Genomic DNA, 27,370 nt, shown 5'->3' on the forward strand with positions numbered 1-27,370 from the left:
CCACTGAACAAGTAATGTATACAGGAAACTTACAATTTATAGAGTTTGAATGAATTTATAAACTGCTACTTTACTTTAAGGACTCCTATTTTTTGGAAAGCATTTCATTGGAAAACAGAATGTGTTACTGGGAAAATAAAAAAATTTTACTGGCAAAGTTCAACATGGCTTCAATCAACAAAGCATTTCAATATGGGGTGTGTGTGTGTGTGTGTGTGCGTGTGTGTGTGCGTGTGTGTGCGTGTAAGCCTAAAATTATTCAAACATTAATGCTCTTACAGTTAGCATGAGAAATAAACTCTATCCAATTCCTATAGCTTCCAAATACAGGGATTTCTACAGTCAGAAAATCTTTTTGTTTCTAAATGATAATATAAAATCCACCATATTTCAGCCTCTAAGAAAGAGGTTAGAAAAAATAATCACATATATAGAAGAGTTCATTCTTATATTTATAAAAATCTCTTTGCAAGAACAGGAACAGAAATATGTAATTCAATTCAGTCAGTGATGCCTAATGTATAAGCAATAAGTTGAGATAAGCAGGAGTGTAAGGAGTGTGGGTGGTGGGAAATGAGAAGCAGGATAAAAAAGGGAGAAGTAAATGAGCAAGATAATTTTTCTCATGGAGCTCACAAACTAGTAAAAATGTATAGTTCTCAACTCAAAGATGCTTTAGTCTAAGCTAGGAAACACACATAAGTAGAATGAGTAAAAATGGATATCAATTAACAAGAATGGGGGGCATCAAATGAGAAAGACTGGTAAGGTTGAAACTTTTAAGATAGTCCCCCCCCACCCCAAAATCTTTCTAACATCTGTAGTATGCTCTAGGAAGGAATATATTTATTAATAAGCTCTATCCAAGTATTGTTTATGAAAACTTGTTTTCTAATTGAAATAAACCAAAGTGAGATGAAAATAAATTTCCCTAATTTTTACCAGAAAAAGTGACAATACCTTCTTTGCTTAAATAAAATTATATCATTTCTGGCTTCTAATAACAGCTGATGATGTTAGTTAGCTCTGCTTAATGTAGGGATGGAACTTACCTCCTACCCCAGTGCAGAGGGTTGAGGAACTAGCCAATTGTATTTAGAAAGCCAGAAGATAATCTTAAAAGCTGCATTTTACCATACCACTCATCTTATATCCCTAGCAAACCTTTCTTCCATATGTATAGTGAAATATGTTTTCACTTCTTAAGTGAAATACTCAACCAGAACTTTTAATCAAGTACCAACCAGAACTGTTTTTCCCAACCTTTTTAACTTATAAAAACTTCATGTACACAAATTGACAAAGTCAATATAGAGCCCAAACATCCAATTTAAGTATTTTAGGCACTTTTATTTAATAAATAACTTCAGTATATAGCACTGTAAAAAGTGAACTATTAAAATTAAAAGGCACTTAAAATAAGAATGTGACTAGTATGAAACAAGATGGACAACTCAAACAGTGAGAGGTAATGTACAGTGGTCTGTTATGGCATTAACTGAAAGGAAGGCTTGCTTAAGTGAGAGCTGTTGCACAAGCCACAGCACAATTTCACATATTCATTAAGAAGGCAAATTTACAGCTAAACCTTCAAAGAAAACGTACTGATAAAATGTCTAACCCCAAATTGCAAACAAATACATTAAAAGATTAGAAGACATGATAAAAAGCACCAGGCTTTAAACAAAATAAAAAGAATAAAGAAAAAAATTAACCCAAAATGTCCCCATTCAGCAAATACTATGTCAATTAAGGCCTTTATGTAAATAATGCTAAATCAAGGACTTTTTTGCAGAAAATTTCCCAGTACTTGTATCCAAAGCTTGAATTTATAAAGAGAAAGCATAAAAGTTACCAAGATTAAGTAACTCTTGAAATGGCACACGGTTTTAAAGCTATTTGTTTTTCCTTCCTAACTTTCTGAATTCTCGGCCTTTGTAGCTCAAATATTTTAAAACTAGTTGATACTTGTTTACTCCCAAAACACACATCTTCAAGATAAGTTATCAGTCATGTCCAACAGGCAACGAACAAAATAATAAATTTAAAGCAATTCTATACTAGCTAGCAGGACATTTACTTTGGATTCTGTATAACTGAAACAAATCCTGACGTATCTGTAAAGCTAAAATTCAGTTATAATACTTGATTAATAGAAACTTTCATCATGCTGATTTCCTTAACTATTGCCCTTTCAATCACTCTAGAAATATCACTTAATCCAGTAAGAGCTTGATTTCAATAGTCCAGGAGGAAAAGGTCAAAAAGGCACAGTGTGACCTTAGCTGACAAGGATAACCATCCTGTCTCAAGTTTTTTTTCAGTCCCTGGCATTGATTATAACATTATTTTCCAAAAAATAAAAATAAAAAAATTATACATATTGTACATTTTCAAAACCTGCACATGAGTAAAACCATGGCAATGTTACCCTAACACTACCTTATTGTGACTATGAAAATTGCTACTTTGCATTCAGTGTTGTGAAATCTGCACAAACGCAGTGCTCACTTTCCCTCATACTTCGGATTAACCACAGTTGTCACGGCACTCTTATAAATAGGATTTTCACCCTAAAAAAAAGTGAGAAAAAAATTATCAGTTACTCTAGTAAATTCATATATTGTTTTATAAATTACTAGTTAATCATTTAAAAAATTTGTTTACACTTTATCTGTCCAGATATCACACTCAAGAAAAGGCATTAATAAAGGTTTCCTTTAAAACAAATATGAAACTTTTGCTCCATACATAAACCACTGTGATTTCAGATCGGCTGTTAGTTTATCAGACATGCCAGTTTGCCCTTCTTCCTGAAAAAACAACTTAACTGGTTATTTATTCCCTCAGAGACAAACTCTATATAACCTGGATGATAAGATTATAGAGAATAAATTCTGAACTCTACTCCTAACTGGAGGACAGACACCTCCGCAGACTACATTCTTAACATGCTAAAGAGGGCAAACAGGTTACACTCTATTTCCATCCTCCTATCTGCACAGGAGGCTAGCTGGTACTGCCCATTCTTTCAAAGATGTTTGGAAAAAATCACTTTATTTTCTTAAAAAGAACATATTAGATAAATGTAATATATGAATGAATCCTTAAGAACTGTAAGAGAGAAACAAAACAAACAAAAAACCTCTACATTACTGATGAATCCAAAGTATAATGTATATGGAAGCACTTACCTTGAAGAAAAGTTTGCCTTTTCATTTACACAAACATTTACATTTATCATTTCAAAGTCAATTCAAACTGTTAACATGCGAGGTTAGAAGTAAAATTAAACTTGCTATCTGCATTAGGCATCATTTTAAATGGAAGAAAACTAAAATAATTCTTATTAGTTTCCATTGCACAGAGTACACTCCTCCCTCCCAATCCCAACAAAAAGCAAAGCTTATTTAAATCAAGAAGCCCTCCATACTCACTAAACTGCCATACTCCTGCCCACTCTGGAGTGGGTTGACAATGGTGGCTGAGACATCATTTCAAGGTACTAGATATAAAATGTACTACTGCTGAGTACACAAACTCAGGGGAGGAGCAATTGTTTTAGGTGCTAAAATAACCACATTAATTGTCCCTGTCCCAAATATGTTAATTACATAATTAATTGAGTGGCAAACCTCTATTCTATATCAGAAAAGTTCTTTACAATCCATGATTTTTTTTCAGTTTCTAATTGAAATTAATGAATAACATTAATTTCTATTAATTCCTACTTTAATTTCTCTTGAGCAAATACCTCAGAATAATCTATAACTGTTAATTTGTCTGAATTTCACTAATGAATAAACTTTTGCCTCTTAAATTACAGAAAATGCTTAATCTGAAGAAGTAATATTTTAGTCAAAAACTAAGTTAAATAATATAAACAATATCAATAAGTATTGATAACTTCCTTCAAAGTACAATTAAATGTACACAAAGGCTGAAAACTTCACCTTTTAGTAGAAAACTTCACCTTTTATTAGTACAAATAGAATTTTTTCCACATGAGAAGGAGCCAGGTGCAATTGCCAATACTTGCTTGTTCTTGACATACAAGTCTAAGCAATTTCATTGTTAATCAGTTTCCCTCTAAAAATGACTGTCTAACTATCCCTAACCAGGTCACAGAGTATCTTAGATATATATGATTGCTACCAATACAAAGTTAGCTGAAGCCCAACTGCCTGGATTGGAATCTCGTCTCTCCCACTAAATAGCTTAGCTATGTGAACCTGATCAAGTTACTCAACTTGATCAGTTAACTGTGCCTCCCTTTTCTCTTATGTGAAATAGGAATCAAAATAGTTCCCACTTTTTTCACTATGAAGTATACGTAAAGTGTTTAGAGCCATGCCTGAGACATTAAGTATTATGTGTTAACTATTATTATAATTATCACCACCACCATCATCAGTATAGTAAGGTGAGAAGTAAAAAAAGTTGACTCATTCCAGGTTCTATTACAATCAATCAGTTCAGAAGAAAAGAAGTATTCTGGATCACTAGTCAGGAGAATTTGGTTCTAACCACAACTTTTTGGGGCTTCCATGATCATATTAAAATATGCTGGAAGCATTTCATCAAAATTCAGATATGACAGTTTGAAATAACATAAGGAAAATACTGTCCACTACTGATAAGAGCAGATGGTAAATCTGTCATCAGGTAAAACATACATTCACCAAAATAACTTAATCAACCTAGCTTAAAGAATAGGAAAATCAAGACTTGATAATAACTGCAAAATTTTCCAATAAATTTTTATTTAAAAGTGTATTAGGACTTTTTGAAGTCTTGATTACCTTAAAATAAAAAGTTCAGTCTTAGATTTGAAAATTAGCATCATTCAATAACTAACAGAAAACATAACATAAACTCTTCTGGCTTTTATTTGAATTTCAAGCTACAAATCAAGAACTAACAAATCTCAAAAACTTTCTAGAACCAATAACAATGATACTGTAGTTGTATTATATAAACGTTACACCAGGTTATATTTAATTTTCTATCTTTTTAGTCTGGATTTGATATTCAATTTTCACTATTCAACCCTAAAATTTACATGTGGCAATTTGTTATATAGGAATACCACCACCTAGTGCATAAAACTGTAGTGAGACTGACTTAATATACTGTACTTCATTTGCCAAAAATACCCACCCCATACAATATATCTTACTGACTCCATGCTGAAGGTGTGAAAACCTGAAGTTCAGGGGAGCGAAGTGACTCACTGCCATTCTACTTTCAAAGTGGAGGAGCTGGGGTTTGACCTCAGTCTGTCTGACCTCAAAGCACATTCTCTTTCCATTATATCATAGCTGTTGCTTCTATACCACATAACTTACATTAAAGCCCTTCTAGACACTAACTCTAAATTAACACACAAAACGAAAAAGCACAGTATAGCCATATAAATAAAGCCAGACTTTTAAAGATAGCAATAGTGATAAAGGACACACGGTGCAGTAAAAAGGATAAAAGTTCACATGCGAAGACAGAAAATAAAAGAAAATACGAACGGCAACTTAGAGACCAGCTTTACGTCCATAGTTTGGATTCTTGAAATTATTAATAGGACTCTTGTAAATCGGATTTTCTTGCTAAAGTTAAAAGAAAGTTTCCAATGATTTCATCGGAAAGAAAATTGGTATTTATAGTGCTTAAACACTATAAAAGAAATATTTAACTATTTCTACACCTCTGAAATTTATAATTTTAAAAACAACTCAAACTAATTGTAGCCAAATGCAAATAAGATTCATTTACAATTTAAAAATACTGATGATTGTCACTGCTTTCTTGCAGCAAAAGATAAATACACGAGGGACATTTGCCCACCCCACCCTCTGACTTCATATTTGAAAGACGAAATGCTAGTACAAACTTTCAGTCACTAAGTGAAATCTTTTAAAAATTTTTATAGAGCAAGGTTGACTGAGATATAATTTGTAACATATATCCTTTTTAAGTATAGAGTTTGAGCATTTCTAAACATAGTTAGATCATCCCCAAAAGATCTCTTGTTCCCTTTGTAGTCAAGCCTTCCTCTGACTCTGGCTCCTGGCAACCACTGATCTGTTTTCTGTACCTTTAGCTTTTACTTTTCCAGAATGTAATGTAAACGGAATCATACATTCTGTAGCCTTTCAGATCAAAACTATTAAAGAAGTATAGCATCCATAGTAACCAGAAGATACAGTATTATAATGTTTTGTTTCAATGGGATATACCTAAAAGACACTGTTTGCTTTTCATCAATATTAAGTTCTCGGAATATTGAACTGCAGGGGTAATAAAATATTTAAAGAGGACTTTAATAATCAGTTTTAGAAATAATAAGCAGTTTTTGAAGTGTTACATTTAACTTTATAAAACATCTTTTATTTTTCCTTCTTCATATTTTTGCAACTTACCGTATCCCATTTGGCATTCATTTTTTCCTTTTCAAATTTAGCAAATTCCCTCCTGTCATGAATTATCATTAAAAGCTTCCAAATCAGCAGCAGTGCAAGGCCAATAAGAACTATTCCAGCAACTACACCAGCTACAATTGGAATGATATCTGGACCCGTGGGACACTCTGGAAGATAAAGAATAAGCACACAAGAGACAATCTGTACCAAGTAACCACAAAGCAACAGGCAGTGCCTTATAAAAAAAATACAGGACTAAAAATCCAAGATACATGAAAGCAGACTCCCCCAAAGAATACACTAAAAAGCTCCAAGAAAAGGAGAGGCTAGGCCTCCCTATAATTGTGCCTAAGAGCCTCTTCCCGAATGCCTGTTTGTTGCTCAGATGTGGCCCTCTCTCTCTAGCTAAGCCATCTTGGGAGGTGAAATCACTGCCCTCCCCGCTATGTGGGGTATGACACTCAGGGGAGTGAATCTCCCTAGAAATGTGGAATATGACTCCCAGGGAGGAATTTGGACCTGGCATCGTGGGATGGAGAACATGTTCTTGACCAAAAGGGGGATGTGAAAGGAAATGAAATAAGCTTCAGTGGCAGAGAGATTCCAAAAGGAGCTAAGAGGTCACTCTGGTGGACACTCTTATGCACAATATAGACAACCCTGTTTAGGTTCTAACGAATTGGAACAGCTAGCAGTAAATACCTGAAACTATCAAACTACAACCCAGAACCCACAGCTTATGAGGGGTGACAATGTGATTGAGAAAGCCATGTGGACCACACTCCCCTTTGTCTACTTTATGGATGAATGAGTAGAAAATAGGAGAAGAAAAAAAAAAAAAACACCCAGTATTCTTATTTACTTTAATTGTTCTTTTTCACTTTAATTTTTATTCTTATTATTTTTGTGCATGTGGTAATGAAAATGTTGAAAAATTAATTTGGTGATGGATGTACAACTATATAATGGTAGTGTAAACAACTGAATGTACGCTTTGTTTTGTATGACTGCATGGTATGTGAATAAATCCAAATAAAATGAATAAAAAAACAAAAAATAAAAATAACAACAATACCACCTTTCTTATGTTGGAAAAAAAAAGCTGCAAGAACTAATAAGTGAGTTTATAAGGTTAATATACAAAAATCAACTCTATTTCTATAAGGAATTGAAATTTCTATGTATTTCTACATAATGGAACCTGAAATCTAAAAAACAGTACCATTTACAATAGCATCAAAAATCATGAAATCTTATGTGTTAATTTAACAATATGTGCAGGATCTATATGCTAAAAATTACTAAGCACTAATGAAAGAAACTAAAGAAGACCTGAAATATGGAGAGAAATACCCTGGTCATTGATTGGAAGACTCAGTTCTCCCCCAATCTGATCTATAAACTCAATGCAATCACAGTCAAAATCCTGATAGGATTTTTGTAGAAACTGATAAGCTAATTCTAAAATTTACCTGGAAAGTCAAAGGAACTAGAACAGTGTTTCAAAAAAACAAAGAACACAGTCAGAGGACTCATACTACCTATGTAAAGCCTTGCTATAAAGCTACAGTAATCCAGGCAATGTGGTACTGACTACAGGACAGACACACAAATCGTGGAACAGAGTAGAGAGTTGCCAACACCAGATCTTCAATGGAAGTGGAGAAAGCATAGACTTTTCAACTAACAGTGTGGAACTAGTGGACATCCATGGGCAAAAAATTGTACCTCAACCCATACCTAGCACCATAAACAAAGATTAAAAATGAATTAGAGACTTATGTGTAAAACCAGAAGGTATAAAACTGCTAGAACAAAACACAGAAAAAAAATCCTTTGGGTTAGCCAAAGATTTCTCAGATATAATATTAAAAGCAAGATTCATAAAGAAAAAACTGATATATTGGGCTTCATCAAAAACTTCCAGTCTTCAAAAGATTCTGTTAAGAAAATAGACAAGGAGGCACAGACTAGGAGATAATATTTGCAAAATACATGTCAGAAAATATAAAACAGTACAGACTTTAAAAAACAGTTTGGCAGTTTCTTATAAACATAGGCTGACCATAAGCCCCCAAATCCCACTTACGGTATTCATTCAAGAAAAAGGAAAACTTATGCACAAAAAAAATCCTGTACATGAACATTGAAAATTCCAAAGAATCCACAAAAAGCTAATAGAAAAGCCAAGATAAAAATGTACCATCTTCTGAGAAGTGAACAAATTTGATGCTTTCTAATATCCTTTAACAAATTAGCTTTTTCAGTATCTAATCCTAAATCAAGCTTGAATTTTAGTATTATCAATATGACATTACTTCTATTAAGCATCTCCTAAGTGCCTTCTGTGGAATACCTCAATCTTCACTCTGCACTCAAAACACTTAAAACTTGTTTTCTCTTTTTCTTATTTCTTATATGGTTAATTAAATATTACTTTAAGCTTTAAGAGATGGAAATTTTCCCAGCTTGAACTTAAAATAATCTAGGCATCAGAAGAGAACCAAGAAATGAAAGAAAACGAAAAGAATGTTTGAAATGATCAGTTTTATACCTGGAGTCTCTACAACATGAACAATAGCCTCATTGTTTCCATTCACAGAGTATGTGAAATAGAACCAGCAGTCGTCAACATCCTTCTCCTTACAATGGGACAGAGGATCAACCTGGCCTGGCTGGGGTAATTTGTCCCGGTTTTCTACCTTAGTAATGTTGAAATGAGAACATTCCTGTGCACATGTGTCTTTCTTTTCTCCTTTATTGAAGGCTCTGCACTGAACACATTCTCTGTTAAAACACAAATCATTTGATTTAAAATAGATAATTTAAAAATATACATTTAAAATAAATATTTGCTTAAAAATTATTTTGTCGGCTAGACCCATGTGACCAGCTGAACCAAGGGCTATGAAAGAAGACTGGAATAAATGGAGAGGCATACTACATTTCTGAATAAAAAGATGCTAGCTTCCCAAATAAAATTATAGATTTATTGTGGTTCAAATTAAAATCCCAACAAAGAAATAAGAGTAAGACTAAATTAGCCCTATCAAGCATAAAACTATAATAATTAAAACAATGTGGTACTTATTGGTACAATAATAGTTAAGGAGAATACTTTCAATAGGTTCAGGAGAAAACCTTCAATTTTGTTTTGTTTAGTTTAATCAAGATAGTAAGTAATTAAGCAATTGGTTATGCCAATTTAACAATATAGCAAATTCAGATAAAAATAACACTACAACTCACACACGACACACTTTAATTAATCATGTAACACACACTAGCTACTGAGAAAGAATTTTTTAAGAATTAAAGAGGGGGCTTCAGTGTGGCAGGATTTTTACATATAGTGTAACCTAATATTTGCACTATTCTGGTCCTAGTGATAATGCCTACTTAGGTCAGCAGAGAATAAAAAATCAATTATTCAAGCAATTAGAAAATGCTTACTTATGTTCAGCACAGACACCAAGGCAGGTCTGACACATCTCACAGGTTGGCCCTTGAAATTTCGGATCTGTACATTTACATGCACCACACTCACAGACTCCCCGTCCATTGCAGATCTGTCCGTTTGTGGCCTTGCATGAAGTAATATCCAAAGAGCAGTCACAAGCACTGCCAGTGTAGTTAGGGTTGCATTCACACACACGACACTTGCAGACACCATTGCCTGCAATTACAAATATTTCTCATAATGCTGGTAAAAAATTTAAAATCACAGCATTGATTTAAAAGTAAAACTCTAAGCAACAATAGTGAATAAAATGTACCCAAGGGATGGACTGTCTGTCAATGCTGCCCCTCTTCTGTCTATTCACCAGGTAAACTCTTAACATTTTCCATCATATTATAGGAGATCACGTTTTTAATAACCATTTTAATAACCTATTCTCACCTCCACAAATTAAGCCATTAGATCTGTCACAGTTGAAATTATCACACTCGCAGAATTTTCCAGAATAAATTTCATTTGTATTATCCCTCTTCCTACAAACACACTGTCCACAGACGCACTCTCCATTGTTACTGCAGATTTCTGAACTGTTTTCTTTCCTGCAGTAAGCATCCATGTCTTCACTGTTCACTTCATCTGTGCTACATTCACAATGTCTACCAACACGTCCCTCATTGCACCTATAGAAAAATTTCAAAATTGCAATTACATAAAATAAAAATACCTTAAAAGAATAAACCATGTTGTCACAGAAAGAATGTGAGAGAAAATAACAGCATGAGCAGTCTCTTCAAATTACAAGTACATTACATGTGAGTGTTCATGCCACACACAGCAGAGACACGTGCAGCAAAGTGCACGCGCATGCACACCAGCCATTCCAGGTCACATGGCCCACATGCAAGGGCAGGAAAAATCTTTTTTCAGGAAAATAATCACCTTGATCAAGACAAAAGTACAGTCATGCACTGAACAGGGAAACAGGATAAACTCATTTTTAAAGAGTATGTTAGTTATCGTTTCAAATAATATGCTAATACATTGTACTTTAACCTCAAGACAGAAAAGTGAAGTGCCTCTAAATTTAAAGCAATGTTTCAATGGTTAATATGAAAAAAAAAGTGACAGATATACCCAGAAAAGGGTATGGAGATTGAAGAAAAAATACTGAGCATATCATCTGAAAACAAAATTTACTGTTGAAAAACAAACATATCCCATGGGGCCACCAAGGGCACTTTTAGAGGACCCAATGATCATGGATTGGATACACTGGTTCTCTCTCAGGTAAATATATAAAGAGAAGAAAGGCAAAATATTTCCAAGCTAATCTTTTTGGTTAAATGATATTTTATTAAAAATAAATCTACATGACTCAAACAGGATATGTACAACATGGAAAATGTACATATTTATTTATGTTATTTATGACATTTAATAACTGAGGACAAAGTATAGCCACTTATTTTCTTCATGGTTAATAATCCTTTTTAAACCCAATCATCTGATGTTGGCATTTAGAGTAAAATGCTCTCCCCTCTCCTATTTTAAGGAGAAAGCCATATTTAACATATAATTGGTTTTATTTTTTATTAAAAAAGTAACCACTGTGAAAATAAAACTTAAAATAATTTTATTCAAATTTTGTTAATGATAGATTCTACTTTCCGAAAATACATTTTTCTCTTTTTAATTTTATAAAACATACTTTTTTTAAAAAAATATTCCACCAATACAGACAATATGAAGTAGAAGGTAAACACTCTTTTATGCTTCCTAATTCCATTTCCCACACAAAATCTATCAGTTTGATAGTTTATAAAAAAATATTCTGGAAAAACATATTTTCCATAACCCAATTTAGTGCTAGAAAATTAAGATTGGTATTCAATGAAAAAAATCCCAATGCTACTGTAATAAGTTGTGAAATATACTTCTTGCAAGGCTATAAGGGCTTTCACTTTAGAATAAAGACTTTTCTTGAGTATAAAAGGACTTTTTCTAAAGAGAAGGACTTTCTATAAAGATCATGCATAGCATCATCAAACTGACCTTTTGCTGAGCAATAGGGATTGGAACACATAATTTATTTACTCTAAAGAGATTATCTCTGAATATACCAAAACATAGCCTGCCTATAATCTTCTAAGCCAATATACTTCTCTCTGCCATCTTCCAACTCTCCAGCTTACCTGCAGGCTCCACATTCAAACGTTCCATTTCCTTCATGACACTTTGGACTTCCAGGGATGCCTTCACTTTGGCATTCACATTCACAGATGAACTGAAGAATAATCTCGACTTCTTCAGTGAAGCCCAGAGGCTTAATTTTAATAGTTTCAGAATTCTTATTTGGACATTTATTTGAAGTTACACTAATTTCAAATTGAACCTTGCAAGAAAGAGATTTAAGTTAACAACTAAGTTACTAACTAGTTTAAATCTGCTAAGAAATATTTCAAAAAGTTACTCATTTTTCAGTGCCTTAAATTATAAACTAAACTGCTTATAAACAAGCAACTTTTTTCTTTTCTTCAACAAATGTTTATACAACATACCTCATCTCCAATGGAAATATTGGAGCACTTTCTTCCATTTTCCCCTGTTCCATTCACCCCATTTTTGCAGTAAGATTTGTAATTTATTGTTACTCCTTCTGGTAATTTGCTGTTTTCCAAAATGACTTCTGAGGAAAGGGACTAAAAGAAAGGCTAATTATACATACAGAAATCAAATGAAATTCTACTATAAAACAAGCTGACTACATAAAACCACTGGGTAAAATGAATTGTTAAAACAACATTATCACTTAAATAAAATATTTCCAAGCCAAATCCAACTCAATGACTAGAAAAAATAGAACCCAGAGAAACAGGCTCTAATTAATAAGGACTGAATCTTTAAAATAATGTAAAAAATGGAAAAGTATTTCTGTTTTAATTATTGAATGGAAATATTAATGATCATGCCATAATGATAAATGAACACAGCACAGAAGCCTGATATTAATTATGTGGATTCACAAGAACTTTCTTCTTTCCACATGAGGCAATACGGCTCTCATCTGAGACTAGAAACGTTCCACTGCACAGGCTGGGAACAAACAGACTTAGGAGCCAATGGTACCCTGGCCAAACAAACACACATACCCAAGAGGGAAGGAATCAGGCCAGTGCCATTTACAATATCAGACCTCTCAGGACAAAAGGAGACATCTACAAGGGAAAGTGATCTTTTGTTCACACCCCTGCAAGGAAAGGAGTTACAATAATGTTCTGCTGAGATAAGAGAACTGCAGGGAAGACAAGGAACAACTGTAATCTTGAAAATGTAAAAGTCTCTCTCTCCCCCTCCCCCCCTCTCTCAGTCAGGTCTTTTTAAAACATTTTTGGACTCCCATGGCATGAAGTAAAAAAAAAAAAGTCTAAAATTCAACCTGCCAAAGGGTTAGGGGTGATGGTGGAGGTATGTGCAGTACACAATAGTTACCATAATATACAAACATTGCTTCAGAGTACTTAAGGTGATTATTAACCAATGTTTAACGGGTATCATTAAAGATACTCTGAATTAAGGTATAAGACAAGCACTGGAAGGAGAAAACAACTTCTCTTTGATTTCAATTCAACTTCCTTCTATGTGTGGGGAAAAGAAATCTTTGAAAACTTTTTTAAAATAGTTGTTATATATTTTTATATTTATATAGAATATGCATGTATGGGTGTTATGTGTGTGTGTGCACGTAAGTATCTTTAGAATATAAAACTATATCCTCTGACTATATGGCAAGAAAAGAATTAGAAAACAGCTTTTCTACCACAATTCATCAAAATAAATGAATCTCTAAAAGATACATGAGGGGGGAACGAAAATTAAGGGAACCTTATAAATCTAAATGTAAGTATGTTTTGCACTGGCTTTACAACAAGAAGACCAACTGCTTAATGACTTACGAACAGGTATTTAAAATTTTCCCCACACGCCTTTTTCATATTTTTGCTTTGTTTAGGCTATGCAAGTAATGATACTTTCATAAGTATACTTTCATACTTTTCCCTCCAGATTTACAGAATTCAAATTTAATGTTATCCTCCAGACTTGCTAACATGTATGTAAAAGGAGTTTTACTTTCTTGGAGCAGTGTATCCCAAAAACTGATCTCATTTAAAATGTACTCACATTGTATGCATCAATGATCAGCTGAATTACATTGCTAGAATTTGCAGATAATGTTCCTACTGCTGACTTAGGAATCAAATTTTTCAGTTCCTGCAATTAAAAAATAAAACATGGAAAATACAAATACTATTCATTCATTTCAACCAATTAGCATCTAATATTTCTTTTAAAATATTAGTTCCCTATACATTGCCTAAATAATTTAAGGAGACAGACTTGAAATAAACAAGTAACTTTATAATATGTGATTAAAAATTACTATAAACCACTTTTGTAAAATTCATTCTGTCTACCTGGTGGCATTTTTCTACCTTTCAATTCAGACATATGATTTTGTTTCTAATAACCAAACAAAAAAGATCTAGAAATATATTCCTCTTTGTCTCATGCATATTTACCTTGTAAACAGGTTGAAATTCTTCAGTCACTGCAAAAATTGTCTGAATGTTATTTTCACTGAGTTTCTGGACAAGGTGAGCAATAGAAGGATAATCCTAAGAAATCAAATAATAATACTTAGTATGCAGTTATGCCCTTCCAATCTATTCCAGGTTTTCAAGAACTTTTTGAAAATAAGAATGATTTGCATATAAAACTCTGGATTGCTTACAAAGACTGCTCTGAAATACGAGTATCAAGTGTAAATAACCGGTGAAGTGGGCAGTGTGTACTTGGGGGTTCCTAATCCTCCTCACTTTTATGTGTGTATGAAAATTTCAATAATAGGTTTTTAAAAAGCAAGATTATCTGTGTATATTAAATGTAAGAACAATGAAATGAAAGATTTGCCAGTAACTAAAAGTTGTATATCTATCACTTAAGAAGCAGACCAAGATTCACCAAGGATTTCTTCTAGAACTTGAATAATTTGCCAATCTTTATTCTCAATTTTAAAGGCAGCATACCCACTTGTAAAAATCATATAAAATAAGGTAAAGAGTGTAAGCCTAGACAAATTGCTTGTTTAGAAACATTATCAAATTTGCTGCCAAATGATGTAGGCAAGTGACAGGAGACCCAGGTATGGGCAAAAGGGGGTAGTAAAAATGAGGTCTGAGGCAGTTCCTTCTGCCCAGTGAGGCCCTTGTCTAAGCGGAAGGAAGCAAACACAAAGCCACATCTTTAGAAATAGCAATACTAACTTTCCTCCACACTGGGTTAGAGCTCACACTTACAAAATAACAAAACACCAAACCCTAAAAAACCCACAAGTCAGTCACCTACAATACTCTTAGGAGCAAGCACTGAAATTTAACATAAACCCACTCAACATGTAAGGTATTAAGTACTTACATAATAATGACTCATTGTGTATACATCATTTTCCAGGTGACACTTTCCATCATTTGGTAAAACAATGCCACCAAGTTTCCCATCTCCAGCAAAGTGAAACCCAGCATCCGTGGAAAACACAAGCAGCCGTGTAACATTCCTCCAGCCAATCAATGACTTGGAAAGAAAAAAATTTCAATTTTGAAACACTAACACTGGTTCAACCTAAATCTCTGAGTCTTCATACAGGCTACTACTGCACTTTTAACCTAAACATAAACATAACATAAACTCTGGCCTTCTCTGTTCCCGATGCTAGTAACAATCTTGCTGATAAATGCAGAGCCCACTGAATAAAGCTTCCCCAATCCACTGCACTACTGTATCTTACCTGGCTGTCCATTTCTAGAAGCTCTTTAAAAACTGTATGTTTAAAAAGCTACATCTATCTCCCCTGCTAGACTGGACATTAATGTCATGTGGGAAGGGAAGGCATCTGTTTTTGTTCATTATCACATCTCAAGCACATTGTTATGTGCTCCATCAGTATTTGCTGAATAAATAGGTGTCTCAGCCCAGCCCATATACCCTACTCTACTGCTGATGCCTTGCACCCAGCCATCCAGCCATGCAGCCATCCGGCCTTGCTTTATCTTCCAAACCACATACTCTTTTTTTTGCCATCCATACTAGGATTTCCTTTTTGTTTTCCCTCCCCCTTCCCTCTGCTTTTTCTTTCTTTTTTTTTTATATTTTTAACTTTTTATTTTTGAAATGCTTTCAAACTTACAGGACAGTTAAAAAAATATAAACCCCATACAAGAAAACTCTAACATAACCCAACACCCCACCCCCATATTCCAAAACCAACAATTTCAACATTTTACCTCATGTGCTGCATTATTTTAGCTATACATCAGTCTATCAATCCATCTACCTATCTATCCATCTGTCGATCCATTTTCTGAACACTTGAGAATAGGACGTATACATCACATTCTTTGAATACTTAATACTGCTACATACATCTCCTAAGAACTAGAATATTCACTTACGTATCTACTTTAAGTGAAGTTATCAAGTTAAAGATATTTAACATTGATATAAAGCTTACAGTTTAAATTCCAATTTTTTCATATGTCCCATTAATGTTCTTTTGAGCCTTCTCTCATCTCTTGTTAGATTCCATCCAGAATCATGTATTGCCTTTGTCACTGTCTCTTTAAATTGTGGGAACACATATACACCATTAACTTTCCCATCCCAACCACTCCCAAGCATATCCTTCACTGGGATTAATCACATTCACTAAGTTGTGGTACCCTCACCACCTTCAATTACTAAAACTTTCCCATCTCCCCAAACAGAAACCCTGCATCCATTTTGCGTTAACTCCCCATTTCCCCTGCTCCCTGCCCCAGGCAGTCTGTATTCTTAAGTTCTTTCTCTATGAGCTTGCATATTCTCTGATATCTTCTTTCTTAAATATAACATTCTCGATCTCTAACAATCTCATTTGCTTTGATACCAATGTAACTTCAATAGTGTGCATAAACTATGTTCCTATACCCCTGCATCCTGCCACTTTCATCTAGTTCTTACCATAAAATGCACGTTGATGCAGGCCTTCCTTTTCTAATTACAGAAAAAGTTATCTGCTCCAAGAGCTTGCCCTAGTTAATTCCAACCATTCTAACTCATCCATAACGTTTATTTGTTCACTTATTTATTTTATCCTCTTCTTTATTCAACAAAGAATTTAAGGCAGCAGTAAAATTCCTAACATTCCTTTTCTCTCAGTAGTAATTTTGTGATTATATCTGTCTACATTTACTCAATAAATCTGTCTAGATCTTCCCAAGACTGTAAATTCCTTGAAGGCAGGAATTAGGTTTGTTAATGCTGGCAATATTTCAAAAGCAAAATGTCTATTGCTCTTGTACTACAGAAGGAGGTGGAACAGTTACTCTCAGCACTGCAGAGAAAGAGGACAGTGGAAATGTATGCTAAGTCTTGTTTTCATCTTGTTGGCTGAGGAGTAGTGAGATCTAGCCCAGAGAACGCTCTCCCCTTAGGGAGCTGCTAACAGGATCACAAATGAATGGCTGGAAAGAAAAGAGGTGCCAGATGAGGCACTACCTGGAATACTACTCTCTCTTCAGCTTTAAAATAGAGACTAACATTACAATACAACCACCTCAGTGAGAAGCCAAAGGTAATAATAACATAGTAGCTAATATCTGTTAAGTGTTTACTAGCACTTCATATGAATTACTGCATTCAGACTTCATAATAATTTACCCTAGAGGTTTATACTGTTATTCTGTTTTCTTAACTACTATACCATACTGCTTCACTTATCTTGGATATCAGTTAACCCTATAGCAAAAATCAAGTGACAAATAACCCTTAAGAGGAATCTGGAATCAAGGAAGATCCTCTAGGGAATAGGAAAAAGAATAATAATAAGAGAGTAGTAAGGCACTTAAGACAAACTGTCTGCTTCACAAAGTTTGCTAGTGGCCTCAGCTATATCACTAAAAAAAGTCATCTCAAAATCCTCAGCTGGTAAATAGATCATAAAACGGTAATTGCTGGTCCAACATAGATATGCTAATGACTACTGAAAAACTTGCCATCAAAATTACAAATAGTTTATGACTTTTCAAAAATACATGTTCTCATACAGCTAACAAATTAGGATTTAAACAAAAGTTCTATCCCCTTTTCAAAGACTATGGGCAGAAAAATCCGACCCAAAGAAAATAATATCTGAGACACTACTTTATCTGAACACTTTTAAGGTTCCTGGTGATGCCTCAGATAACATCAATTCCATCTATGATACAAAGTCAGAGAGTCAGGATACCTGGGCCTCTTCTAAAACCCAGTACACCAGCTAAAGTCCAGCAAAGTTGATCCATTGTTTCAAATGATTGGTTAGCAAGCTGGCTTTTAAAAATCCTGTAAAAATGAGCTAACTGCCTGTTTAAATAAGGACATAATGATTAAATATGTTTTTCTAAAGCAGCTGAAGCAGGAGGGAACATAAAACCCGTATTTCTCTGGGCTAATGAAGCATGATACGGTAATTAAGGATATTTTTTCCTACTAACTGAGAATAAAATCACACTTAAAATTCAGACAAAAAAAAATCGCCTTGTAGGAAATAAATGTACTCACTCCACAAACTGCAACTTGCATGATTGCATCAAAACCACCTTCTGGAGAATCCAAATTTCCAGATATGCGCTGTTTACCAACAAGTTCGTTAAATACTTCCCCTTTATCAGTAAGACTGAGCACATTTTTGTAGCTAAATGGGCTGGTGCAGTTCTGTTCACTTGTGCAAGGGTTCCTGAGCTTAGCTGGTGTTGTACTAATATAAGGCATCACAGTTTTTTCTACAAAGGAGCCAAACCCTGTGAAGGAAAAAAATGTATATACGTACATACATACATACATATAAACGCATACATGTGCAGAAAGTTGCATTTTAAAAATACCAAGTATGTTACCACATGCAAGTCAATATTTTTCTTATATCCTACTTTAAAAATAATTCACATTCATTTTCCTAGCATACAGCTCCCAGTAACTACAGGTTGAATGAATGAAAGAACAAATAAATAAATATTCTGGAATCCTGATAACGTCAAAAAGACTAACTTAGTTAAGAGCTTCCTGCCTCTTTTGTATTTAAACCATGCTTCCTTTTAAGTAAGTGGGATTCAATTTTTTTTATGTTCCCACTAAAATAGAACTCATTTTTAAAAGGCAGCTTTTAGGTCTCAAGAAGACGATCAAATCTTTCCAGTATTCTGTTTGTAAACTTCTGCTGGCCCAGGAGTAGAAAGAAGCAGGCAGAAAAGAGATTAAGTTAGAAATGCATGAAATAGGAAAAAAATCAAGTTTGGAAAGGAGATAAATAATAAAATCAAAGATCTAGGTCTGAAGTGAGATTACATTGCACATGCAGGTGTGGTCAAAATAATTGTGGTTATGAAAGAGTGAAATAAACATGTTTATAAAATAGATCAACAATGAATGAATGAATTCCTATGAAAACAAGCATGATTTTCATGATTTATATAGTATAATCTGCATCAAAAATGACAGTAACCTACTGTTACAGAGTCAATAACAGACCAGGAGGAGAAAGACTGTGAGCTGTGTGACAGGACTGTCAGTTTCCTTTCCGAAAGAAAAGGCTAAAAACTGACCTATTAACTGATGGGTACATCGTGGAGAAAAAAGGAGGAAAAAATACAAAAGGGCTCTGAGAACTGCCAAGACTTACTCAAAAAAAATTACAAATTCTCCTAACATTCCTACCAATTCGGAAGTCTGAAGTAATCCTCCTCATTTCATTCATCAGATCGGTTCCAAGACTTTTCACATTCTCCAAGTCATCTTTCATCGAGTAGGAGAGGTCCATAAGGTAGTAGAGGTCTATAGGGTAGTCCTCAGCTCTCTTGAATTTTAATGCAAATGTCTGTGGCTCCCCTAATTAAACAGAAATTAGGAAATGAAATTAGCTTGCCAGCAATTAAAAACAAAGGAGAAAAACCAAATGACTTGAACTTACATGGTTAACACTACAGAATGAAATACATTAAATGCTATAAATTGTACAAAAACTGGGAGCACCATAGGTCACTCTAATAGACCTATTCCATTTCATGCAACAAATACTTATCATGTAGACCCTGGGGAAACAAAGATGAAAAAGACAACATCCCTAATCTACAGTGGGCAAGATAGACAAACAGTCGATTTATAACCATGGGGGAGGAAAGCAAATAGAACACCATAAATTAGACAGGAGTGGGCAAGGCAGGGCACTGTGGGTACACCTGATGTTTTGGAGATAAAGGCATAAGTAAGGAATGTTTTTCCTGTAATGGGAAACACTATTTCATACAAGCAAATAATATCAGATTTTTACTTTAGAAAACCTGGCAAAAAGTTTTAAAAGTGGAAAAGTGGATTACAGAGACCAAGAGACCAGTTAAGAAACTACAGCAGAAATCCAAGAGGCAGATGATGAGACCTGAGCTAAAACAATAAGGAGAATGAAACTATAAGAGATATTAGGTACAATATCTTAGGAAACAGAGAAGAAGGAGGTTTGGGTGAAAATCATTAAATTTTGAACCTGTGGATTTCTCTGTATAGATTTTTAGTAGACAGGTGAATAAACATGTCTGGCACTAAGGAGAAATGTGTGTGTTACAGATATGTTTGTAAGGTGTCTGCCCACAAATGGTTTTTAAACCATAAGAGGAAAACCAACATTTCAGTGGACTGCATAAAGGGGAAAGGAAAAAAACACACAAAAAGGACTAAAAAGAAATGATAAGAGACAGGAAGAAAAACTAAGAGTGATATCATGGAAGCCAAGAGAGGCACACTTGAAGAAGTTCAAAGAGTCACTTGGTACAGAAAGGCTGGGGGAAAAAAAAGACCCTGATGAAGTCCCACTAGATTTTGTGGTTCCAATGTGAGGGGGAACACTGCCAGGAGGTTTACAAGTAGAAGCCTGATTGGGTAGAAAATGGAAGGGAGGTAAAAACATGAAAACAAAGAGTCATACCATTCTTCCAAGGAGCTCAGAAAGAGAGGGAGGAAGGAAACAACAAAAGATAGAAGGAGGGTTTTTCCTTTTTTAAGGATGGACTGTTATAGATACCTATAAAAAAAACTAATATTTTGACAATACTAAATAAATTCAAAGAAAAAGAATGTTGTCTTTACTCAGTTTTATATCATATAATATAATTATACTAACGGATGGATATGTTAAGTTACTAATATCCCATTAATACTTTCTGAATCTTTATCAGAATTTACTTTGGACATTAGGCAACATTTAATATCATTCCAAATATATGTCTTACAAGTTGTTGTATCTGCAAAAATTTTTTGAAATTTAACCTGTTCCATGTTTTCATTTGAGTACCAGACTACAAATGAAAACGAACCCTCAGAAGAAAATGGTAAGAGGCTCACATAAAGCTCACGTGAAAATAACTGGAGTAGAAATGAAGGTATGAATAGAGTTGCATTTCTGTACCTGATCGTAATTGCAAAACCAACTGCTGTGGTTGGATCTGAGTAATATCTTCAGGCTGGAGCTTCTCTGCTGTCCCTTTGCTACGGTTGGTGACATTTTTATTTTTCTTTATATCTTTGGAGCCTCTGGGGTTTTCTATGTCATCTGGATGGCAACCCTTCTTTTTTAAGGCTTCTAAATCATCACATCGGGCAGATGTAGGCATTCCTTCTTGTAAAAATGTCTAAATGACATATAAAATACGGATATGAATAAAAAGTATATGATCAAAACTTTTGGGTAATCACAATTGCAAAATGAAACACCTGAAATATCTAATACCTCATTTCTGGATTTTAAACAAAATGTTCTCTTCATCCAAGAACATTCATGAGTGTTCTTATTTAAAAACAAACAAACAAAAAAATTATTTTCTAGAAAGTAATAGGACTGGCCTAAGAGTACATTCTAATTGTCTTTACCTCCTAATTCAGACTACCTAATTATTAGAAATTTCTTGGTGATTATTTTTTTTTTACTTTAATAAATTTTATTTTGAAATAAATTCAAACTTACAGGAACAGTTGCAAAAACAGTACAAACTCCATACGTAGAACTCCAGCATACCCCGACCCCCCTCCCCCGATCCCTGATCTACCATCTTTAACGTCCTGTCACACCACCATTTCTTTCTTTCCCTCCCTCCCTATCTATCTAGCATCATCTATTGCTCTGTCCTCTGAACATATGAGAGCAAGCTGCACACATCTTTGAACAAACAATATAATTCACATATACCTTTCCCGTGGACAAAAACATTCTTTTATGCAATCCCATTAAGTGCAGCTAAGAAGTCCAAGAAATTCAACATTGGTACAAAGCTTACATTCTATATTTCCTTTTTTTTTTTTCCTGATGTCCCATCTGTGTCCCTTTGAGCCTCCTCTCCTCCATCCTCAGATCCCATCCAGGATCATTCTTGGCATTTAATTGTCACCTATTTAGACTTTTTTTTTTTTCCCAATTGTGGAAACATATATACACCCTAAATCTTCCCATTCCACCCCCTCCCTAGCATTCCATTAGTGGGATTAATCACATTTAGAATGTTGCAACGCTATCACCTTCCTACCATCCATTTCTAGAAGTTTCCCTTCACCCCAACCCGAAACCCTACACTCATTTCTTAACTCCCCATTGCCCCTTCCCCCACTTCTCGTAACCCATACTCTACTTTTCATCTCTATGGTCATATTCTCTGATACTTTCTTTGTGTTTACCGTGGGGCTTAAATTTAACATCTTAAATCTATAACAATCTTGTTTTTCTTTGATACCACCTTAACTTCAATACGACACATAAACTATGTTCCTATATTCCATCATTCCCCCACTTTTATGTAGTTCTTGTCAAAACTTACATATTTTACATTGAGTCCAAAACCACTGATTTATCATTAGATTATGTATTTTAGATCCTGTAGGAAGTAAATAGTGGAGTTACAAATCAAAAATACAGTAGTATTGGTATTTATATTTACCATGTGATCTTTACTGGAAATCTTTATTTCCTCATGTAGTTTCAGTCAATTGTTTAGTGTCCCTTCCTTTCAGCCTGCTCAACTCCTTTAGCATTTCTTATAGGACTGATCTACTGGTGATGAATTCCCTCAGCTTTTGATTATCCGGGAATGTTTTCATCTCCCCCTCATTTTTAACCTTCAGGTGTCTGTGAATTCTCCAAGCCTCTGATGGTTATTGACTTCTATTTGTATTCCATTGTGGTCAGAGAATGTGCTTTAAACAAATTCATTTTTTTTTTTTAATTTATTGAGGCTTGTATTTATGTCCCAGCATATGGTCCATTCTGGAGAAAGAGCCGTGATCACTAAAGAAGAATGTGTGTCCCAGCAACCTGGGATGTAATATTCTATATATGTCTGTTAAAATTCTCTATACCTCTCTCTCCTTTCTTTGTTTCTCTGTCAGTAGGGCTCCCTTTAGTATCTCAAGTAGGGTAGGTCTTTTACTAGCAAAATCTCTCAGCATTTGTTTGTCTGTGAAAAATTTAAGCTCTCCCTCAAATTTGAAGGAGAGATTTGCTGGATAAGTATTCTTGGTTGGAAATTTTTCTCTCTCAGAATTTTAAATATGTCATGCCACTGCCTTCTCGCCTCCATGGTGGCCGTTGAGTAGTCACTACTTAGTCTTATGTTGCAAGATTGACGGCTTGTCCTACTAAACTGCTAGTCCTCAAAGTTTGTGAGAATTTCAGTAATAACCCAGGTGGGGAAGTCCAACATTTCTGCATTTTCCTCCAGTTCCTCAGGGGTGCCCTGCAAATATATTTTTATTCTCTGCCAAAATTACTTTAAAAGCCTTATTGACAATAATAGCCAATACTTGAAATTTTGAGGTCAAACCTCCAGGCAATACAAAAAAAAAGGCAATATAGTACATGATTATATGACTATTATAGCCAAGAGGTCACTCTGGGGGGCACTCTCACACACAATATAGACAACCCTTTTGAGGTTCTAATGAATTGGGGTAGCTGGCAGTAGATACCCTGAAACTATCAAGCTACAACCCAGAACCCATGAATCTTGAAGATGATTGTATAAAAATGTTGCTTATGAGGGTGACAACGGGATTGAGAAAGCCATAAGGACCATGCTCCCCTTTGTCTAGTTTATGGATGGATGAGTAGAAAAATGGGGGAAGGAAACAAACAAACAAACGAACAGACAAAGGCACTCAGTGTTCTTTTTTACTTTAATTGCTTTTTCACTTTAATTATTATTCTTGTTATTTTTGTGTGTTTCGTAATGAAGGTGTCAGGGGTTGATTTTGGTGATGAATGTACAACTACGTAATTGTACTGTGAACAATCGAACGTATGATTTGTTTTGTATGACTGCATGGTATGTGAATATATCTCAATAAAATGAATAAAAAAAAAAAAGAAACTGTCCCAGTCACCCCAAACGTCAGCAAGCACCACCCTGATCAGTCAGCATCTGTCAACATGGAAGCAAGACCCTCCACCAGAAAAAAGATTACAACTTGCTGAAGGCTCTGATGACCGTTGACATTTTTAGCAATAAAATATAAAACAAACAAACAAACAAACAAACAGCAAGATGCTTGAAATTTGGGCTAAAAGCCCAGCTGAAAACATAAACAATAAACTTTTGACCTTCTGGTATTATTGACTTACTCTGTAAAAAAACTTATGTAACTTCAAGATAACTTCTCCTTACTTCCTATTGACTCATTCATTCATTCATTCACTTAACAGTTAGTAAACTTTGTGGAAGGCATCATTTTAGGCTACGAAATTTAATAAAATTCAAAGCCTAGCCTCAGTGAGTTTATATTAGAATACAAATCAATCCTTTATTAGTTTAAATTAAATATAACTGGGAAGGTTAATTTATACTTCCCCCTCAAAAAGGGGGAGAAACCTTAAAACAGTTGAAAACTAAACACCTTGTTTTTTGGGGAAGCTGTCCAGTAGAATAAAATGCAAGCCACATATATAACTGCAAATTTTCTAGTAGCCACATTAAAAAAAAGTTAAAGAAACAGGAAAAATCAATTTTAACAATATATCCAAAATATTACCATCAACATGAAATGAATACAAAAAATTATTGATGTTTTTATAAGTCTTGAAAATCTGTTACCTATTTTGGACTCAACAATTCTCAATTGGGACTACCCATATTTCAAGGGCTCAAAAGCCACATGTGGCTAGTGGCATTGTGTTGGAGAGAATTAACTAGGCTCAAGGCCATCACACAGTTTTTTTATACATGGTTGATGCTTATTCACAAAATACTAATTTAAATGAAAATTCATATCTAGCCCCTCCCAAGGATATGGCATTGGGCAACATTAAATTACTAGAGAATAAATGAAAAAGAACCTTACTTACTGAATTTGTGCACCATCCACAATTTGGCCCTGCTTGTATACATTCTCCACATGATTTTGCATTTGCTTTTAAACATCTATTTTCATCTATCAGGAAAAAGAAAGAATGGCTTTACTTGAAGTTTCAAGAGACAAAATAATGAAAAACCAGGATTGCAATGACAAATCATTCAATATATAGGAAATGTTCAACAGGAATAGTACAAGTCTAGTTACTAAGCTGATCCAGACCTAACCCCAAAAGACCGTGATTACAGCAGGACCACCATGGCACAGAGAGCCACCGAAGGACACAGTTATCTTTCTCACCTTCTCTATCAAAGACTAGGTAACTATTAATCTATCTAGACATATTTATCCTTCTTTCCAAAGGCATAATTTCAGAATCTACCATTTTGAGTGGTCATAAACGTCATGAGTTTTCTTACCAACGCATAAAATGTTATTTCCTTTTATCTGTCTTGCTTGACCATACTGCCTACCCCCACAAGCATTTTCAGTGGCTTTCCTTTCATTTTTACCATGTTAATTAAATGAAAAGTACATATTCTTGCAATCCATAATCTCATGATTTTTCAGACTCTGTGTTCAAAGAATGGCTTACATTTTTTAAAATCCATGCCTTTCACGTGGTTAGCACTAAATGGACTGTCTCCAATGCACCTTTTCTGATTATAACTGTAACATATGCTCATTACAGAAAATCTGGAAACTACATAGAAGCTTACAGAACAAACTAAAAACCACCCATAATCCACTGTAAGAAACAACTGCTAACTTTTTAATATATTTCTTTCCAGTATTTTTTCTATTCAGATAGATCAAGAAATAACAAGGAGCAAGCATACAGAGACATAATATTAAAATGAAATTGAAGACTTACTTTATATATACAGCATTTTTTTACTGCTTTTTATACCTTATCCTAAGTGTTCCCTTCATATCATTACGTATTCTTCAAAAATATGGAATTAATGATCATATAATATCTTACTCTATGAACATACCATTATTTATTGGTGATCAAATTTATATTGTTTCCAATTGTACATGTGCACAGTTCACACTTACTCCATGCACACCCGATCACTCCAAGCAGAGACTGGCACAGACATATACAGCACCTGACATGCCCACTCTGATGACCAAACTTACACACAAACCTTTGTACACATCTAATTGTTTCCTTATAACAAATTCCGAAAGAAAAAGAAATGCTAAGTTGAAGAGTATTACTGTTTTTAAGATTCTTGATAGATACTAATTCCTATACAGAATATATTAATTTATGCTTCTACCAGCAGCATACAGCTACCAATTTCACCACACCTTCAATAACACACAGAACTTTTTAATTTTAAAAATCTTTGCTCATAGAATATCAATCCAACTTTTAGTTATTTAAGGTTTCTCCTTTTTCATATTTTTATGGAACATTTCAGCTAAATATATTTCCACTTTATTTTCATTCCCCTTCTGGATAATGCCAGCATTTTGTAAGACTTTTAGATCAAAGAACAAGAATATCTAGAAAGCCAATTACTCTTGGTTCCACTATTTAGACAGTTGTGGACAGTTCATAGTTCACAATTCCAAATGTTTATTTTCTTTTAAGTATTTCCCACTGCCCTTGCCTTTGCCTCTTCTCTGCTCACTTGAACCCTCTAACCCTCTCTTAAACTCGCAGATCTTTCTGTGGACTTCCCCAATCAGTTTAGAACTTCACTAGCCAATTTGTCTGTCATCATACACTTTTGATTTTCCTCTAGAATTTCTATACTAGTCTTTTTTTAAAATTGGTTTTCTGCTGTTACCACATTGGAGTTAATGAACACCACACTTAACATGTACAAATCTGAATTTCTGATTCTTCCCACAAAATCAGCTCCATCTGTTAATAGTCTTCACCTCAGCTGATGGTAATTCATCCTTCCAATTGCTCCTTGGCTACTTTCTTTTATATCAAAATACATTGCCAAGCTTATTTTAAAACTTTTACACTTCTGAAATTGAGATGTATCTTATAGTCAACAGCATAACATACTTGTTA

At 34.3% G+C, this 27,370-nt stretch overlaps 1 protein-coding gene across 1 annotated transcript in view; it reads right to left on the bottom strand.

The window, feature by feature from the left end:
* Positions 1–1,329: 1,329 nt before the first annotated feature.
* The window catches only part of ITGB1 (integrin subunit beta 1), a 52,872-nt gene continuing 26,831 nt past the window's right edge, over positions 1,330–27,370 (bottom strand). Inside the window, exons 3-16 of the mRNA XM_037835592.1 lie at positions 25,322–25,407; positions 21,404–21,626; positions 19,663–19,833; positions 18,511–18,749; positions 15,349–15,504; positions 14,454–14,549; positions 14,056–14,145; positions 12,435–12,575; positions 12,069–12,268; positions 10,318–10,556; positions 9,870–10,092; positions 8,971–9,203; positions 6,417–6,583; positions 1,330–2,573 (exon numbers count right to left, since the gene is read on the bottom strand). Coding sequence (XP_037691520.1) covers positions 2,508–2,573; positions 6,417–6,583; positions 8,971–9,203; positions 9,870–10,092; positions 10,318–10,556; positions 12,069–12,268; positions 12,435–12,575; positions 14,056–14,145; positions 14,454–14,549; positions 15,349–15,504; positions 18,511–18,749; positions 19,663–19,833; positions 21,404–21,626; positions 25,322–25,407 — 2,330 coding nt within the window. The 3' untranslated portion in view covers positions 1,330–2,507. The remainder of the gene's footprint in view (positions 2,574–6,416; positions 6,584–8,970; positions 9,204–9,869; positions 10,093–10,317; positions 10,557–12,068; positions 12,269–12,434; positions 12,576–14,055; positions 14,146–14,453; positions 14,550–15,348; positions 15,505–18,510; positions 18,750–19,662; positions 19,834–21,403; positions 21,627–25,321; positions 25,408–27,370) is intronic.

The sequence above is a fragment of the Choloepus didactylus genome, chromosome 5 (genome assembly GCF_015220235.1).
Source record: "Choloepus didactylus isolate mChoDid1 chromosome 5, mChoDid1.pri, whole genome shotgun sequence".
NCBI classification, from domain to species: Eukaryota; Metazoa; Chordata; class Mammalia; order Pilosa; family Megalonychidae; genus Choloepus; species Choloepus didactylus.